Here is a 19,010-nt window from a genome sequence, read left to right as displayed (position 1 = left end):
AATAATAACAACAACAGCACAGTATCACTAGTGCCGTCAGCTATAAACAGTGCTCACTGCGGCAAAGATGCCGGGCCGGGCCGCACCGAGCTAAACTGGCAGACAGCGATGGACTCCGACCCAGACGGCGACATTCTCACTCAGGCCGGGTGCTTACCCTCACTCTTTACTCGCTCAGGTAGGTTTGCCAAAATTTGTTGTTGTGTCTTATGCCGAAACATCCGGCTGCCAGTAGTAGATGTTTTGAAGAAGGTCATAGCGATGATCTTTGCATCACTTTTCGTCTGCTACGAGTGCGAGCTCCGCTCGCTCAACGAATGTAGTGTTGGCTGTTTAAGCAAATGCGATGGACTTGCGCATCCATAACAAGCAGTTGATGATCGTGACGTGTGTTGTCAATTCACTTTATGGCATTACGGCCAGCGGAAAGACCTGGCAAGAAGTGGCGGGAACTGGTGGTCATAAACGTAGAACAAGGGGGCGAGAAGATACACCATCAGAGCAGTAACTAGGTGGAAAATCGATATTCATTCAACGTAGATTCTCGATACCAACATAATGATAATGTTTAAGTACGTGAACTTGAAAAAAATGTTTGCAAGCAAAATAATACTCGTAGTAGTAGTAGTATAGTAATAGATTCGTGTTTAACGCATTATATATACTCTATATATATATATATAATATATATATATTATATATATATATATATATATTTCAAGTATATAATAATATAAGAAGAATAAATATATACATATAATAGATGCATTGTATACCATAAAATTAAAACGTTGTTGCGGTAGACCTTAATTTCCATAGCCAAACACAAATTTACCCCTTTTTGCTAGCTACAGCAGATAAGGCACTACATTCTATCCCGTTATTGTATTTTAACGAATACTCTGTGGCCCAGAAGAACACACTTTAAATATATTATGAATGAAGGATCTAATGATATTTATGGTGCTCAGTCGTAACTCCAGAACTCTCTATTTGATTAACTCAAATCATTCGAAAAATAATGCTAAATCTCAGCCGAGTATCTTCGACTAAATTTCGTAATTACAAGTAAAGCTTCTAAAATAATAAATGAAACTGTGGTGGATAAAAATATCATCTACTCTAACTATAATTCGAGCTTACTTTTAAAGGCAGTTATCTTTTGTGTAGTGTCTCTTGATTTTTCTTAAGTAGACATTGTGGTCTATATTCGAACCCGAGCATAGACATACGGGTCATTTCATGCTGGGAGTCAGCCCTTTGTCTGATGGAATGCCTGACGGCGGTACCGGACGTAAAAACTCGAGGAGGGTTTCCTTGATTTGCTGGTAATAATATCTCATATACATTGATCTACTAAACCATCTAGCCAAACCAAAAGGGAGTATTAGAAATAGAGGTGTTCTAACTGGGCCTTTATACAAAACTGTTAAACCATAGTTAGCCACTGTCAAACCAAGTAAGTTAGGAGATGTTTGTCGGACAGTGCCAACTGCAGCCTTCTCTTCTCCTTTAACGAGTGCTGTAGGCGATCGCGCAACTTCATTTCTGTCTCGTTTAGCGCCGCCTTCTCTAAAATTCTATTCACTCTTGTGGCTGTTTTGCCGAATTTGCACCTGGCAACGAATATAAGAGATCGCTTCTCACTCTATTGCTCACACATACGACTTGTTCATTGCTAGGTAATGATAATGCAATGCGCCCAAGAAATGATGTCCACAGAAATCAAGTGAGGTGAAAAAATAGGTATTAATAATTAATGTAAATATCGTAAAAAAATTTTAATATTTTTATATATCCTATATGATTTCCAACTTTGACAAGGTATTAGCTGTGGAAACGTTTTTATAAAATTTGAATAATTATATTCACTAATACATCTTCTTTAAGTTGGATCGGAATCAAATTTATCGGCGACGTATTAGCCCTGAGCCTGGCGGTCCTCTGTGTTGCTCATTATGTAGTTTGAAGAACGCAGTGGACACAATGTGTATTTTAGATGGTCATTTCTGAAAAGCTGAGCGAGACATGTCGACAAACGAAGCTCAATCGGATCAGGATCAAAGTGCTAAAAAAGAGGATGAAAAAAAAAGCCTGACAGCGGCTGAAGATGTAAAGGATCCTTCGACAGTGACAAAAGAAACTGCGAAGGAATCTGAAACGACTAGTTCAGGTATAAAAGCTGCTACAGCCTTGCATTTGATAGGCTAGAGTCCAGTTATTTAAATTAGTTAGTTAAATTTTGTGAACTTTGTTACAAAGATTTATTCTTAACTGTTCTATTATTGTGTGTTTTTCGTTATGACATTGTACTACTACTGACTAGGTTCAATTACGTTTTTGTACGTAGCATTCAGACGCAATCAATAATAGTACTAATACGAACCCAATAAGGCATTTCTTGAAATGAGATGCACGAGATGTAAGTGTGTATCTATACTTTATTTGCTTGCTTGCAAACTTCGGTCGTCAGCGATGTTTTGAGGTTTCAAAAGTTTTGAACTTACATTGTGTTAATAGAGGCTACATGCAAATACATAATCATGATATAATGATAATGTATACGTATGTAATATGTGGACAACAAAGGTTGACAACAAATTATTCAGCCAATGATACTTAACACATCTATGCAATGCATTGCATGACCGCTAGCAAAATGAATAATAGGCATGCTTCAACGAATACATCATTTACAGTAGGCCCCGTGATAGCTGAGTGGGCAACGTACTTGCATGCTAGTCATATGCTGATAACACGTCACGGTTTAGGTTCGAATCCGGGCATAGACACGGTTACTCTCGTGGTGGAGCAATAACATACATGAAACTCCAAACAGAAGCTTGCAGTAGTAGACATATAAACATGGTTCCTAAGAAATTTGAAAGCGCTAGTTTTTATCTATGCGCTTTGAATCACTACAGCATAATTGCTGCCTATTTCATCACAGCTCATCGACGCTCGATGCCTATTGCAAAATGGGCAACAGGTCCAAGGTTGTATCCAATCATGTAAGAGCAGATCGAACGTATTTGTACGATTTTAAAATGCAGTTTTTATTCCGAAGAGTAATAGTAGACCGTATTAGGTGTTATACTTTTCACTTCCTTGATTCCGAAACGAATTCCGTGTATTCGTTAATTGTCTTAACTATAAGCGATCTTGAATAGTGTCGTTCCGGCAGGTACGATAAGAACGGAGGTGCGGTGTATAAGTTCTTGCCAAAGTTAGCAACCTTGTTGGAAGTTTATTATATTGTACAAACATATATGGATCTTTTGTTGTTGTTGTAGGGGACATTCGTAGATTTCAAAGTTTCCGGGACAGATTGCGGTGGTGGTGAAGTTCTGACAGTAACATATATTGAAATTAATGCAACTCTTCAGTTTGGAAATGAAAGCAAAAGATACAACGATGTTGTGAGAATATGCTTTAAGTCTGCATTATTCGTTGAGCGACCAGAACATTCACATATGACTGCGGCAGTCCAGAAAGCGTTCAAGAGATGATGTGAACCTTCGGACAGAGGTTGATGAGCTAAACTTATTATTCTTTGCAATTTTTTGGGACATTTAGGTATAAAATCGAGGGCTGGCTCGTACTAGAAGCCAAACTGGGTGGGTATCTTCAGCGGACCTACGCAGTGGCATGGCAACCATACAAGACCCTAGAAATTATCAGTATATATTATAATATAATTAATCCTAATACCTAATCATTTCTAATTTTCCACAAATTCTTGCTGATAATTCTTGCCGACGCTGGGGCTTACTAGCATAACAGATGCGCATTAGCTACCCAGATCACGCCGGCCCAAAAGGTGTTCAGCCCATCATTACTTCTATTGGGCTCCGTCAACGAAGCTTAGTATAGTTCCTATGTAAGGCACTCCTAATGATGTCACTATTATTTTTTGTTGCAGACAGGACATTCTGATCTAACGGTAATTGACAGTTCGTTTTCTCCAAATAATTGACGTTTCTTCATACTTGTGTACAGTAATCCTTGTTTGTCTGTCTTATCTGGCCTTTTTTTTTGAAAATCCCTCGCATGTTATTGTCATTATAGTACTTTTCATGTTTTTCATCCGGTGCTCAAGCCGGTAAACATTGCTTGGGACGATTGGCTCCGAACATGCAACAGTGTCTAGGCAGGGATTCAGATCTAGACCACTACGTGCCCGTTGTCCGCAAGTTTAGCACACAATCAAGTTACTCACTGTGCTATCACGTGGACTCATTGTAGTACACACTGATCATTAGCGTTTGTACGAATATGTAGTGTTTATGCTATGACTAAACGGAACAAGTTCACGGACGAACAGAACTTGCGAATATATTTTTTGCTTGTTTTTCGATGCTTCTATAATCGTCAGAATCCTATGGTCTTTTCAACAGAGGCTTATTGGGCGCGAGCAAAATGGGCAAAGGTACCGCAACCTATAGAAAATCACGCAAAACAGTGTTCCCGACGAGTAAAGGAAATACGGGACTTTTCGAATAGTCTGCCTGCCATGGCGGGGGTAGTATGGATCGAAGTTAAGGTGTGCCGTCACAATTCTGTAAATCTATCATTTTTTTAATGGTGAAAAATAATTGTATTATTTTGAATCGCAGGTGTCCTAATACAAAGCACTATCTCAGAAGGGTTATATTATTCTACTTCCCCGAATTATTTATACATTGCGAATACATTTGGCGTCTGTGTTTGAACATAAACATGTTCGAAGGCTGTCTTTTTTATTTCAGGGTGAAATCGACTGCTTGGAGAAGCGTCTATATCAGCTCGGCACGACCCTGAAGTCACTGCAAAGCGCAATCGGCGATCTCAGGCTGAAGATGGCAGACGAACGAGCACTTTTTGAAACACTTTCAGGCTTCGAATCTCTTCCGCCTCGGGGAAAGGAGATTGTTGCTAGTTCCTACTTCAACCTTGTGGTGATGACATGTTCCTTTTTGATATAAGAGGAGGGCAGGATCCAAGAGATACATAAATGGGGTTGGCAGTGAAGATGTAGATTGATAATTGAAGTAGAGGCAATATATCTACAGCTTTTAATTGGAATAAATGTGGGGAGAGAACTACTTCGAAAATTATTCGTGGTCGAAAAAATACGCAGATTGCGAATTCTACTGTTGTAAAATCACGACATAGCAGAAGCGACTTAATACGATCTCGTTAGTGTTCAGTGTGTGTGTTACAACTGTCGTATTTCATGTGGCGAACGTTTGTGACATAATCGCTCCAAGTAAGCATTGAGGGCTCTATATAATTAGGGCCCATTGGCCGATGCTTTGTGTGAGAGGACATAGTCTATAGTGTAGAAAACTATTATATGTTCTGGCAGTTTGCAGAGAGATTTAACGTATGACGTAAATACTAGAATCACGCAGACACCTTTTAATACACCTGAATTCCGTTTTTGCGACAAATGTCACCACCAGTTTTCCCAGAAATGCGCCATATAGATAGAGCTAAGAAATCAACTACCGAAACACGTAGGCGTGTTCTATCTGGGCCAGCTTATTTAAAGCTGAAATCAACAAACGGCTGGTTTAGGGCTGTTTTTATGACACCACACTCGCTTGCCCGTTTGCTATTCATAGGTTAACTTTCATGTCAATTAAATTTGCGTACTGCACTTGAACACGAGTTTAGAAACACAAATGGTGCGGAGCAGGCTATGAATTCCCAAGTGCGACATACGAAAGCCTCGAAGCGGGATCGTTCTGTGCGTCGTGTCATAAGTAGCTACAAAGACTAATGAGAAACCACTCGTGCTGGAAGATCGCCAAATGACCCTCAGGGCGCTTGTGGAAGGTCTAGAAATCTTTTAGGAATTAAAAAAAACTCATGGGTTCTCTAATACAATAATGGATTCGTTCCCACATAGTTACTAATGTCGCATTTTGCTGCTGGATGCTTGTTATCTCTCTCGCTCCCCTTATTCTGAAACAGAAGGGTTGAGAAAATACGAGTAAATAAGAAAAAAGCAAAATAACAAAGCCTGTGAGTATGAACACTGTTTTAAAGATTCATTAATATCTGCGTAGAATATGATACGGATTACACCTACGGATACAGCATGGATGATCGGTTTATCTGCATTACGAAGATTTCTTGATGTTTAACCTCTAGTTGCTGAGACCCAATCAAAGGAGCAGATTATGATATTGACAACGTGTCATTGGTGTCTGCCGTATACAGATTCGGGTATTTCATCTATTCAAAGGGTTTCTAGGTCGGCTTAAGGGCATGAGTGCGATGGACACTGGACTGTGTCAAAACAGACGAAAGCCTTTGGAAAATAACAGGGAAACTGTTAACGAACTTTTCCGGTTGCTTTTTAAGGCACAGCCAATTTAAGACCAATGGCAAGTGAACGCTTGCGTTCTGGAATGATGTATCTTGGCGAAATCTATAGCACGACGTTGTTATGTCAGCACTACATCAAATTTGAAATATTTAATGAATGTTGAGCAGATATAGCAGTTTGTATGTGTGGCCACTCGTGGTGGTGATAACCATGCGTAAGTGAAGCCTACTTTGTAGTTGATAAGGATACGCAGTGTTGGTTCACAACGTGTTCAGAATATGGCTACCCAAAAAGGCCAAGATTGTAGTATTTTATAGTAGTATACAATCACAAGAACCATGTTACAACAAGGGCAAATACCCCTTTGCCTCTAACATCACCTGTACTAAGTCTGGACCAAAACTGACTTAAAGTAGCGAACGGATCAGTGGTGTCAAAAATTGGTGGCTTTCTCAACATTTACTAAATCGCAACATAATAGGCGATAAATTAAACTTCGGAAACGAAATTACATAAATTGACCGTTATATTTTACGTGATAGTGTTAGGAGTACCGCCTGTCGTAATAGTTGCATAACGAATAAACGTTGCAGAAGCGTTAGGCTCATCTTAGCGTTTGTGTGGCGATCAGTGAATAAGCCAAACCTAGTTTTTCTTCGTTATCACCTGATTTCGGTCTTAGACTAGTGAATCGGATCGTCGCGAAAACTTTTTGCTTACTCTTATAATATTGATAACTGTTCACTGTTAGCCTCCTTGGCTCAATACTGGGAATAATACCCAATTCCGTGGGATGTAACTTTCATAGAAAATCTGACGTGTCAATCGAATAAGATTTTGTCGGTCTGTAAGTTACGGGGCAAGTTCCCAGTGCGAGAATGTTTTATACTCATTACAATTACCGAAATCGGAGAAATATATTGAGGTGCATCAAAGGTACAGGATTTAGCGTAACTCGATTTTATCGAGTCACTATCGTTACTTCAGAGACCATTTTAGAAACTTCCTAGAAACGAAAATCCGCCAATTCTTTCGCCCACCAATGCTCTAACCAGAAAGATCGCTTTGCGTATTGCTCACAATTATAATTTATGTTAACAGGCAACAGACCTGAGGAGAAGGATGCAAAACCTTGCAGCTCGAGTCAAGCAGATATTAAGCATGCGAGCACCTGAGGGGAAAACAGATCCGACGTCGCAAGCTATGTTGCTTCGTAGGGTTATAGTCAAGAATCAGGAGATTTTATCTGCTACGGCCGCCAGAATGTATAACATTCATGAACAGGTTTGTTTCATGAGTAAACTATGAAGATTATGAAGACTTGATTTTTTTTTTCAATACTTTTGGTGCTCTGGTACCTGTGAGGCTTATCTAGTTAGGCATTAAAATAATCGTAGTAAGCAAAAACAAAAGTACTTCGAGAGTGAATAAAGGAATGTAGCATGTCCATTTTGCATCTTGTTCTTCAGTTTGTATAAACATCATCCAAACCTGTCAACAGCCTAAAAAAGTGGAATTTAGAAGATGTATTTCCGCTTTTTTTTCTACATGCAGTGCATCGACACCCGTAAATACATGTGAAAGAAGGAACGTCAATGTAATTGCAGAAGAATTTATAGATAAAAATACATAGAGTCGGTGCTCAATCAAGTAGACTAATAAACTAATTCGGTTAGCTTAAACGGCCGATTGCGCAGAATTTAAACGAGATGTTTTCGAACGGTTTTTAGCCTTCTACACTGGTAGCCTATAGATCTATAATAGGTCGACATTGCTTTTGTCGTTGCGTAAACTCAGTGATAGGAATCGAATGAACTGTACGCGAAGTGGAAGGGCCGTTTTTTTATTATTTGTCAAGTCCAAAACATTAGTTCGTCTCGCATAACGTACTCCAGAGCAGACTGAAAGAGCGTGGATTTATTATGTTATTATTATGATGTGGAAAATTACGGTTCTCCACTGACTGAAAAACGCTACCTTTATGGTATTAAATTTGTTAAAAAACCATGAGTTAGGTGCTGCAATGAAACGAGCAAGCGCGTTTTCATTGGGCAAATAAAAAAAATATAGGTCGTTAAGAACTGGGAAAAGTGTCAGACGAATTCCATTTTTAAATTTTCGGAAAAACTCTCATCAGCTCTCTGTATTGGCGAACGATTTTTTGACAACTAACCCATTTATACTACCAATCAAATATCTATCAAAAGTTATATAATTCATGATTTCTGATCAAGGCGTTGGGATGATACATTTTGCACATAAGATGCTGGACCAGCAGGAGGTTATCGAGAGCAATATTCTGTCTCAAACCAAAAAATGATTCTCTGATGGTGACTATGTTCTCATGCACGATGGGACGCGTGTCACATATTTTCTAGAGTACTACTAGACTACTCGCTACCAATAACATTGGGCTGCTGCTCACAGAGAAAGCAAGATCATCAAATCATACAAAAGATCGGGAAAAGCAAGACATAACAAACATCCATATTTTCCGGATGAAATCGTGTGTGGTAACGGGTAACATTCACTGCATTAGCGGCATGTCCTAAAGTGTAGCGACAGGATATCGTTACAAGAGGTAGTACTATAACGTACTGATAGTCGCAACATGTGTTTGATCTTTAATAACATGTACTGTACCTTTGTAAATAAAAGAACACCGCTTTCATAGATCAATGACCGCTTAAAAATATTTCGCTTTAAAGCTGCGCGTAATTTCAAGTTGAAACAATTTGATCGACTCTAGATAGAGTCGTTACAAGCGAATTCGGCGAATCTTTTTCTGTGAATTAGTTGTATTATATATATTGATATATTACCAGTTGCTCTTTCAAGGGAACGGAAAGCCCTGCAGTCACACAGATTCAGATCGGAAAAAAATAAGCGGGTTGAAGTCAGCCTTGAATAGTTTTGTTCAATCCAGGGAGTAACTGGGGCGTGGCAACGGTCTTGCGTTGTCATCAAATAAACAGACTGCGTGCGAACGGTCCATGAGTCTTTTGAGACAACAGCCGAGCATCTAATAGCAGTAGAGATGGCTGTTGCAAGTACTACCGTTTCTTTACGTCTGAACCTACTCAACAATGCCACCAATGTCGCAACAATGCTCAACAATGTCGCAAGGTTGTTTCCTTGCCTAATGTCGTCGCCAACATTCCGTATATCTCCGCACGGCTGCAGCCTTCGAGAAGCAAAAATGTAACCAATGAACATTGATCTTCGAAATTAAAATAAGGATCCTTTTCTTATTTTTCCCTTTTTACTTATTTCTCCCGAAGTAAACTCACCGGTTTTCACGCAGAACGAGTATTTACGATCCAAATCATTTGTTAGTGTCGCGTAGTTAAAGATCTTTAACTACTCCTGTAACTAACTCCGCTACTGATATATAGGGTTGAAAATACTAATAACAAAATATATCTTGTTATCGAGCAAACGCTTTGGGACAATAGTCTGCTCTTAGTGAAACTTAGCCTGAATAGCGCTGCCCGTTCTGACTGGATTGATACGGATCGATATTTTCCTGTATTGAAACGGCTCGGTTCCTATATTGCAGTTTCGCAGGCCGCTTTTTGGCTGTAGATTTTAATTTTAATTTACGATTATTATGCGGAGTTTTTCTTTCCAAGTATCAAATTTTTGCATCACGTTTTCGAGTGGCTTGAACCTAAACCTTAGAAAACTTATAATGAAGAAGCCATTTGATCGGCCGAAGCTTGAAAGGTAAATGAGCAGCAGGTGTCGCTGTCTGTCTCGGCGCTGTTGTGAATGGCATAGCAGTGCCCAAAACATCTACTTTGTGGTGGCTTATATTTTGTGAAGAATGCACATGTGGTAACACCACGTAGGGGTTTAGGAGTTTAGAACAGATGGTTTAAGCTCTGTTGTACCGGGTAAATCAATATAGTCGATAAGCTGAGCAGCTTACCAACAACGTATCAGCACGAACCGCTACCATAGGAATGTCGCTTGTGAAAGCAGCACGTGTAAAGAAAACAATGTCTGGGCGCTCAGATGATGAGTAAGCGTCAAAAGAATATCGCTGATGCTCAAGTCTTATGAGAAAACATTAACGTTGCTTGCAAGGTGTACTAATCCTGCCTTATCCGTGAGGTAACCAGCACTTAGATTGCGAACTACGGTATCCACAGTGATCAAAAGGAGTCCATAGGTGTGATCTTCGAAGGGTTTTTGGTGACAAAATATTGCTTCCCCAAAATATCATGCTACTGTACTTTTACCCGTATCTAAAAATACTACTCGAGGTCTCCTAGAAGAGCCAACATACAAGGAGGTTGACGGGCTGTGGGAACTTTGATGATCATTGAAATATTGCTTTCTGCCCTGATACGCTGGCAGCAGTTCACTGTGAAATGAAGTGACATTTCAGAGAATTTACTGAAGAGCATATGGCTCTCTAAGATAGTGATTTTCAACGATTCGGATCTTCAACTATTTAGGAACTAATCAGGTAACTAGCCCTGTTTGTAGTCCAACTATCTCTAGTTATAGTACGATTTTTGTGTTGTAACAGAGCGGCCGCTGATTTTTTTTTAGTTTTAGAGTTTTAGAGCGTAGACATTATTACAATGCGTGATTCCCGTCGAGAATTAAGTGTTCAGTTATCTTGCTTCTATTTGTAAAACAAATTGTTTTTCTTATACATGTTTATACGTGTTAATATGTATAAACCATAGAGGTCTATACTAGGCCGTACCACAAGGCGTTGCTGTGAATAACAGCCACACACAATGAGGAGTCAGGGAGTTACTATCTGCTCGGTTATACTGCGCTCTCAGATCGAGTGCCCTAAAATGCCACGGAATGATTTAGCGCCTCGTTTTGACAGTACTTTATTGTAATATGTTCGATTCAGTGTCAAAAACAATGGCACCCAAAGATTGTACAGGTTAAGCTCTACCTCAACTAGAGTCAATTACCCCCCCCCCCCCCACTTTTTCTAGACCTTCTAATACCTCCTAGCCCCTAATTTTCACAGGCAGCCGTAAAAATTAGGAAGTTACGAGGCTGAGAGCGCTGAGACCAAGCACTATTGTCACCTGGGAGGCCTTAAACGGTATATACAATCGACTGCGATCTTTTTTCATAGCCTTCTCGGTGTGGCATCTCAAACAGTTAGGAAAAGCCAGTCTATCGAGAGCACGGAGATAGTTTCTGATGCTGCGGAGTAAGCAGAATCTGTTGGAATGATGCAAGTGGAACATCTTACAGTGTAATTAGCCGCATCTGACAGCGAGCCTGTCCTTTCCTATAAATGTTTTTCCGATGGTAACGTTCAGAGAGACAACGGTTAGGTCCTTCTTGCATTGCTGCTCAGTGTTAGCCACATCGAAGGCCTACTAGCCTCTTCACTTAATGCCGTCGGTTGAGAACTTGTATCGCGCCGGCCTGGCTAAAGTCGTCGACATTCCCGAATGCACGCCTGTACTGATCCTGCTGAGTCTATTCGACGCCCACTTGTTTCAGTTGTAGAGAAAATGTTATTTTTTCAAACTTATGGTTCTCACATTGAGGTTCAAAAAAACTGTTTCGGAAAAATTCACTGATATAAGAGAAAGGCAGCTGAGAAGTTGGACGGACAAGCTTAGGGCTGCTATAGTGAAGACAAAATCTTATGAATCAAGTCCGAATTCATAGAAGCACACTCAATGCGATTGGGAAGGACTCGTCGAGTCTATTACACCTCATCTATACGGTTGTATAAACGAAGCACACAGACAACTTTCGGTTATTTGTCTAGCAATGTATTCGTTCGTTCTGACGAGTGACCTGCAGATGTTGCAGAAATTGCTCGAACTAGCATTTGTTTTTCCACTGAAGATCTGGGACAGCTCTCCATGCGAGATATGATAACGGTACACTGGGCAGGAACTATCCCGTGATGTTTCGGGTTGTCTCCGTGATTCGAATTTCAGCGTGAGTGAGATATAACTCCTGTTCAATCCGAAATACATCTTTAAATAAGAAAGAATAAAAGTTTACAAGTAAAGTTTTTCCTTTCAGGAAACGGCACAGACTACGAGTGAGCCAGTCAGATCAGCTCTCCGAACCAGATTGTGTAGGCTAGAAGGTTCAACATTTTGGGCTTCTAGAACAACTTCATAATGGAAACGATGGCGTGTCTTTTCAGTATGTCCTTGCTCGAAAGTCGCGTCTAATCAGGCATCATTATGAATCGTTGATAGTGTTTCGGAATTGCCATTGAGTTTACGGTTCCGAATCTCCTTCTCCCAATTTATCCCTGACCCATAAGAATGGGGAACATCTTCTTCCAGCCAAAAGACCTATTCTGGCTGCGTTCGAGTAACCGTTGGCGTCCAACAGACGTCTTAAAAACTGCACACATGTAGACGATCTGTTGCTGCGTTGGAAGCAGGGCTTGATTCAATGCTCTTTTCCCTCCAGTAGAAGCATTTTTAGACTGTAAAATTACGCGCATCCTTGTTTATCTTCATTAGGGTAATCGTTTGCCTAGTAGCGCGATGAGCAAACTAGCAGATCGCACGAACTATACTATTTCAGAATCACTGTTAGTTGTTTTAGGCACATTTACAAGGATCCTATTGCGAGCGTTTTTATATATGCTTAAGTTTGTGTAGAGGATGAACATGGACCTTATCTTGTCATACAGAGAAGGCTCTTCCGAGAAATGTCACGCTGGTCTACACTTAGCTGATTTGCACGTCGTAATACTGTGATAACAGGCAGTAGTAGCCCTTTGACAGATTAAGCTTAGCTATAAAAATACCCCGCTTTTTGGGTGAGAACAGATTTCCTATCCGTTGGCATCGAAACGAAGTGCCCATCTTTTGCAAGCAACATAGATGGATATCGGGCCCCTAGAGGCTGCAAGCTTGATAACGACGGATATACAGACGGGAGCAACTCGAAAGTTCGACGCTTGTGAAAAACGTTTTTTTCTGCACGGGAAAGGGGTGCGACCTCATTCATATATTTCGTTCAATTGATATTATCTAAGAAAAGAAGTCTGAAAAGTATACACTTAACATGAGGTTTCAGAATTCAGGCTTACTTCGGTTACATGCTGTGAGTAATAAGAATTTAACTTCTATCTCGGAAAATTAAGCTGTAATGCGTTTTTTTTTTCTTTTCAGAATTTAAATTCTGAGGCGTGTTAACAATAATATAAAAATTCATAGAAATAGTTCTAGGAAATTATGCAATCAAAAGTAAAATTGAAATAAAAAATACTCGATCCATTAATCTACCAAAATGTTACGGCGGGCACCAGGATGTTGACAAATGCAATGTTCAGCAGCGAAAATGCTATCTATTTTCTAATTTATGCATTGAATAGCTCTGTCTATGAAAACCTGTTTCTAACTGGTTTTAGGTGTTAGAGCTCGAGCACCATATGGTGGATAATCAGCACGGGCCGCGGAACAACGCTTGGGCCTATTCCACTTTCACCAGCTTATTGCAAAGTGGCACTTCCGGTAATACACACTTCGTTTATGACTCGTCCAGTAAATCTAATGCTGGACCACCCCCACTTGAACCTATTACTGGTCTACGACTGTATTCTGCCAGCGGCGATCGTCGACTGCCTCTTCTAGGACCAAGGAAAGAGACGTCCTACCGAATTGACAATGAGAGTTTAGCGTATGTTGGGATTCCAGATCCATCAGGACCACATATCATAAAAGTGGATACATCAAAACAGCGACCAATCATCCCAAATTACGATCTTCGCTCTCCGCTCGAACCGTCTGAAAAAGCACATGCAAAGTCAAACAAAAGCGAGCAGTAATTCCGTGACGGAATAGAGTATTAATAGGACATCTGGAGATTCCGTATTTTGAGGAATTTTGTATTTGTGGCATGACAATCGTAGGGCACCAGTTTTTGCAGTGGGCAATGGCGGTACGTTGCGCGGCGTCATGAGTAAAATCTGACAGATCCCGAAAAAAATGTTATATCTGTATTCAACGGAAAGACAACGACATTGTCTACAATATACTGCCATTTGTCTATTGACGTATGATTACTGTCATTTGCTTTCTAATAAACGTGTATCAAATGGCTTCTAGCGTAATTTGACATTAGTACAAGAGTAACTTGCTTTGTTGAAATAAGCCTGTGAATGCTTGTCAACAAATCTGCTCATATTTAAATCGGGTTGCCGTTGGAAGGTAACTAACCATTGTTGCTTTTGGTCATCCACAAGCAATTTATTATGCAAAAAAATCGTAGAAAATTAAATCGTTCAGCCAAGCATGATGTTGTCGATTATTCGGTCGCTTTCTGAGAAGAAACGTTATCCTTTAAACCGTAGATTAGGTATGCTAGGTAATTAGGCTAACGTAGTAAGGACAGGAAGAAAAAAGCTTCGTGCGAAGAAACACGATGTCTTTCAGGTATTTAATATTTCATTATAATAATAATAAAACTAATTTACTTGGCGTACTCAATTGCTGTAACGATCTTCCATAAATCTATGTACATGCGTCTGCTAAATTAGATATCTTAGTAGTTTGCAGTATATAAGACACAAATTAAGGAGTGTTTAATAAAGATCAGCTAAAACATTTGCGGACGTTGTGGCGTACGTGAGAATAACGGCAAACCACTGTAGTATCTCAAGTTAGTATACGTCTAATTTTGAAAGTTGAACTCTGATACTGTTGCTGAAAATATTAACTAGCCTAATAAGTTCTGATAACTAGAAAAAGCTCTTTCTCGAACTAAAATAGTTTAAATTCAGATACCGGTCAAAGAGTAGGAAACTGATGTTTCTCTGCGAAGATTCTAGTAGCGTATGGCGATATGAATTCAGATTCGAGCATGGCCTGCGTTCTTTAGTGTTGAAAGCCAGTGGTAGATAAGTTTCATGTTCATATTTAGGCTACGGAAAGCTGATGACTCTTAGCATCCGTAAACTAACCCCTTCTAATTTTGCTCGTATATTAGCCATCCACTCGGAACTTTGTTTTCAAAAACGATCTAGAATCTGGTCAAATAAAGCGATTGAAGGCGTCAAAGGCAGACGTTGATAGAAGTCCTTCAGACGCAGTTAGGTCATGCGAACGTCCTGCACGGTTCTTCAAGCCCCTTCATCTGTCTCAGACCACTGAAACAACAAGAATTTATCATTGCAGTTGTCTTGCCAGTGAAGGTGGAGGTATTACTGACACGGGTCAGTAAATGTCGTCCATGGTTGGATGATCTCAATACTTCTGTGCCTGAGTGGGGGACGGGGATCGAAATCCTATTGATGCGTATGTGGCAGTCTGCTCTACGCTGCTGCTGTTATGGTAGTCAATGCCGATACGAGAGCCCATCAATGACAGAACGGTGACAGGAGTTCTGTGAATAGTATCCGTATGACTATGTTTGGCAACCTATCAGTGAAATAGTTGGGCTATGAAATTAATGAAAAAAATAGCCTAGAATTACTCAAATAGACAACATATTTTATTATCAATCTCTTTTACTGTGCTTCTCATAGTGGTCGTGTTAAATTGTATATATGTTTGAAATAACTAGAGGTGAATCTATCGCCTTGCTGTGCAAGTACCTACCGTTTTATTGTTATACGCGAATCTATTTTTTCTTCCTAGACTTCATTGATGACAATAATCTTTCAGTATCTCTATACATACGTATGTATGTTACAAAATATTTAATAATAAACATCGCCAATTTGCTTCCCTGGTACTTTCCAACTATTTAGCTCACCCCTTCTGTGCCTGTGTACTATTACCCCGTCATGATACAAGAGGCATGAGTCAAAAAATTAACATACCATAAAAAGTAACAAATTTACAAGACCGTTGCATGAATTCTCAATGGATGTTAATCATGAACAAATGTACAGTTCTATAATACAATTGTATTATGAAATAATCCCACAGCAACCATTCATTCGCCGGTAACTGTTTATGTGTATGTACGTGTTTATTTCCGTATAGGACCGTAAGCTATCGTATACCAATATATCAGTTAGAGCTGATGTTCAACTATTACCGTAGATCAAGCGTTCGGTACTGGCGATAGATTTAGCGTTGCTGCAGTGCTCTAGCACCGGCAGGCTCCGATTATTTACAGAGCAGTACGTAGCTGCAAATCTACATATCTTGTTCGGCATTACTATATATATATATATATATATATATATTTACAGTAAATTGGACTCGGGAGGAATGTCGATCAAACGTATCTAATGTGTAGACCATATAATTGATGGATTCCGTTAATAGTCTTCGCTGAAGAGCAGATAGCATAAAGCGGAGTGATAACTGGCTTCGCGATCGATCGTTCCTTCTTTTCTTGGATGATCAGTCCTCAACTTCATTGAAAAAAAAGTCAGTTCATTCATCATATGCACAGATTCGGCTTGTTAATCGACCCAGGCACTTCCAATTAACCAAATAAAACCGACATGGAGAACTATCTGAAGATAAATCTCAAGCTTAACTGGAGAAGATTGTTTTTAAAATATACAGAGCTCTTCGTTTCGAAAAGTTAAACGGGTCATCAGACCAACGAAATTACAATTCAGATACCAGGGCAAAATAAACGCCTACCCATTTACAATATACACTACATTATTTTGGCACCGTTGACAAAATTATCATATCACTAGCCATATGAGCCAAGATGTACTACTAAGTCACTCAATAGAGGCTCAATTATCATTAACGAGCAGAGCAGACCCATCATTTTATATAGTTATCCGGTAAACTAATACTACAGAGTCAATAGGGCCGGGTCAGTTAGCGGCAAATTAATTAAATCTTAACAGGCAGCTTCACTTAACAACAAACCCTAAACTATAAATACTATATATTGCACCCAATGTGTGGCGACAGCTTTGGATGCTAGCTTGATTCATCGCTGAATCCCATCGTTGAATTCAGCCGCAATCTGCAGCGACTTTCCCATGAAAGGCGCAATTTGCTTTTTGGAGCAGAATTTTTGACGAAGGCGATGACATCACTCCCTCTGTTCTATTCTATGGCGGCCAGTACAGACTAATGGCGTTGGCGTATCGGCAATAAATTACTGATAAATTAAAGGTTTATAGTGCATTTGATGCTAAGTTCTGCTCTTAACTGGCCAGACTGTTGATATTTACCAGGAATAGTCATTGTGAGGGCTGACAACTCTGTTATCGTCAATTCCATCGCCTGATACATTTAAGGCCATTCCAGCAGTTAGTCCGGTTAATTCTTGCGGGTCAACCATTCCGAGTCCGATCATATTCTGCTGTTGCTGCTGTTGTTGATGATGATGGTGATGACGACTGAGGGACGGTGGCAATGGCGGGGGGTAGAAATCTTGTAAGGGACAACTTCCCAGGCCCATTCCGCTATCTGAATTGCGAATGAGCCCTATCCGCTTGCCACAGTTTCGGACCTTTAAACCAATGAAAGGTAAAAGGGATAGAGTGACTACTTGTAAGCTGACCTATGGAGACACATCGCAAGGGTGATTTTGCAATCTGTATAAAACGCAAATAACTTCTATAAGTTACTAAGTACAATCATCGATTGTACTTCCATGGTTTCTATCAAACGAACGTATATTGATGTGCCGTGTTCATATACAAAGTGCAATTCATTAAATGGCTTACCTTATAAATAACTTCTTCCTGCATCAGACTGAAACACATGGCAATTAGAACCATGCCCGCGAGTAAATACAACGAGCAGATAACCAACTTTTCTTGACTACCCGTGTCAGACACGCCTGGCACGAAGTCACCAAATCCTGTTTAGAGAGAGAGCATCGTATGATTACAAAAATGGCACAATTAAATGGCTTAATATGAGTATAATTATAGATAAGGTAATGATTGTTCCCACACGTCGACTTTTGCACGCAGTATTAAGCATAGCTGAACCAATCAAGGACAGAGTATCATAGATGTAGAGCGTTGTTTAGCTCATTTGCTAGCACAGAGGTACCATTGTCGCCCGTCTCGCATCGCGATATTTTCGCGTCGTAGTGGCAGTATGGCTGATTAATAATTCGTTCTTAACTCTCACAAGTCAGTCGGTGTCGACACCCATTAGACGGAGTCGTATGGGTCGCCCGACAGCAAGAGAAGTCTGGGCTGGACGGAAAAAACGAAACATACGTACATAATGAGAGGGTTCGTGGCGGAAGCCATGGGGCCATCTCGCGAAATGTTCATGAGACGGCGACCAGAAGTTGCTAGGGGAACTGCCGGTTCTAATATAGCTATTCTTACCACCTTGCCATGTGGTCTCATCAGAAGTTTTCCCCAATTAACATTCTTCCATTTGAATTCATATGCAGAGATCAAAGACTGGGGTTGGGAAGGGAATTAGCAGGAGTCCTTAAACGGCAGCGACCGAAACCGCTACTTCTAGGCCAACTGGAGAGGAGGGGTAAGGGCAGTATAGTCGCCATGAGGCGCGGGGTAGATTGTCTCACTCTTCATCGCGGGACGACTAGCAAAACAACAGATCGATTTCGGTGGCCACTGTTTGATGGCTAGTGATCAATAGTCCCACAGGATAAGGCACCCGGCCCCAGCTGACATATTATACTTAAGTTGAGCCTTGTATTTTGTCTTCGCATCATATATAATAAATAGACAGTGACCGACGCAAATGTGGTTAAATGGAAAAACCTTAATAATATAGTACGTAGCAGCAAAGTGACATTTACTTAGCTATAA

The 19,010-nt window shown here is 40.1% G+C and overlaps 2 protein-coding genes across 7 annotated transcripts in view; one reads left to right on the top strand and one right to left on the bottom strand.

Moving 5' to 3' along the window:
• Positions 1-39: 39 nt before the first annotated feature.
• LOC111267063 (uncharacterized) lies at positions 40-14,772 on the top strand. 6 transcript variants are annotated; one of them, XM_022845032.2, is made up of 7 exons: positions 260-572; positions 1,891-2,173; positions 4,398-4,543; positions 4,749-4,937; positions 7,418-7,600; positions 12,344-12,410; positions 13,695-13,855. In XM_022845032.2, exons 2-7 carry the CDS (start codon positions 2,029-2,031, stop codon positions 13,724-13,726), a joined length of 762 nt encoding a protein of 253 aa, XP_022700767.1. In that variant the 5' UTR covers positions 260-572; positions 1,891-2,028; the 3' UTR covers positions 13,727-13,855. The 6 variants fall into 6 exon arrangements, with proteins under 6 accessions (XP_022700762.1, XP_022700765.1, XP_022700767.1 ...); XM_022845027.2 differs by lacking the exons at positions 260-572; positions 12,344-12,410 and adding an exon at positions 40-178 and having other exon boundaries at positions 13,695-14,772; XM_022845030.2 differs by lacking the exons at positions 260-572; positions 12,344-12,410 and adding an exon at positions 46-178 and having other exon boundaries at positions 2,000-2,173; positions 13,695-14,772.
• A 981-nt stretch (positions 14,773-15,753) lies between these two features.
• Positions 15,754-19,010, bottom strand: part of LOC111267064 (potassium channel subfamily K member 18) — a 54,452-nt gene continuing 51,195 nt past the window's right edge. The window contains exons 6-7 of the mRNA XM_022845034.2: positions 17,937-18,073; positions 15,754-17,719 (exon numbers count right to left, since the gene is read on the bottom strand). Coding sequence (XP_022700769.1) covers positions 17,435-17,719; positions 17,937-18,073 — 422 coding nt within the window. The 3' untranslated portion in view covers positions 15,754-17,434. The remainder of the gene's footprint in view (positions 17,720-17,936; positions 18,074-19,010) is intronic.

Source organism: Varroa jacobsoni, unplaced genomic scaffold, assembly GCF_002532875.2.
Source record: "Varroa jacobsoni isolate VJ856 unplaced genomic scaffold, vjacob_1.0 scaffold_1143, whole genome shotgun sequence".
In the NCBI taxonomy this organism is placed as follows: domain Eukaryota; kingdom Metazoa; phylum Arthropoda; class Arachnida; order Mesostigmata; family Varroidae; genus Varroa; species Varroa jacobsoni.
Note: the sequence above shows the minus strand (reverse complement) of the source record. Positions and strands in the feature narration are given on the sequence as shown.

What these genes read in the sequence shown, in the direction of transcription:
- LOC111267063 (XM_022845027.2), top strand. Translation starts at nt 2,029, where the DNA reads ATGTCGACAAACGAAGCTCAATCGGATCAGGATCAAAGTGCTAAAAAA. An exon ending in ATCTGAAACGACTAGTTCAG is followed by an intron (nt 2,174 to 4,397) that starts GTATAAAAGCTG and finishes TCTTTTCAACAG; the next exon opens with AGGCTTATTGGGCGCGAGCA. An exon ending in TGTATAACATTCATGAACAG is followed by an intron (nt 7,601 to 13,694) that starts GTTTGTTTCATG and finishes AACTGGTTTTAG; the next exon opens with GTGTTAGAGCTCGAGCACCA.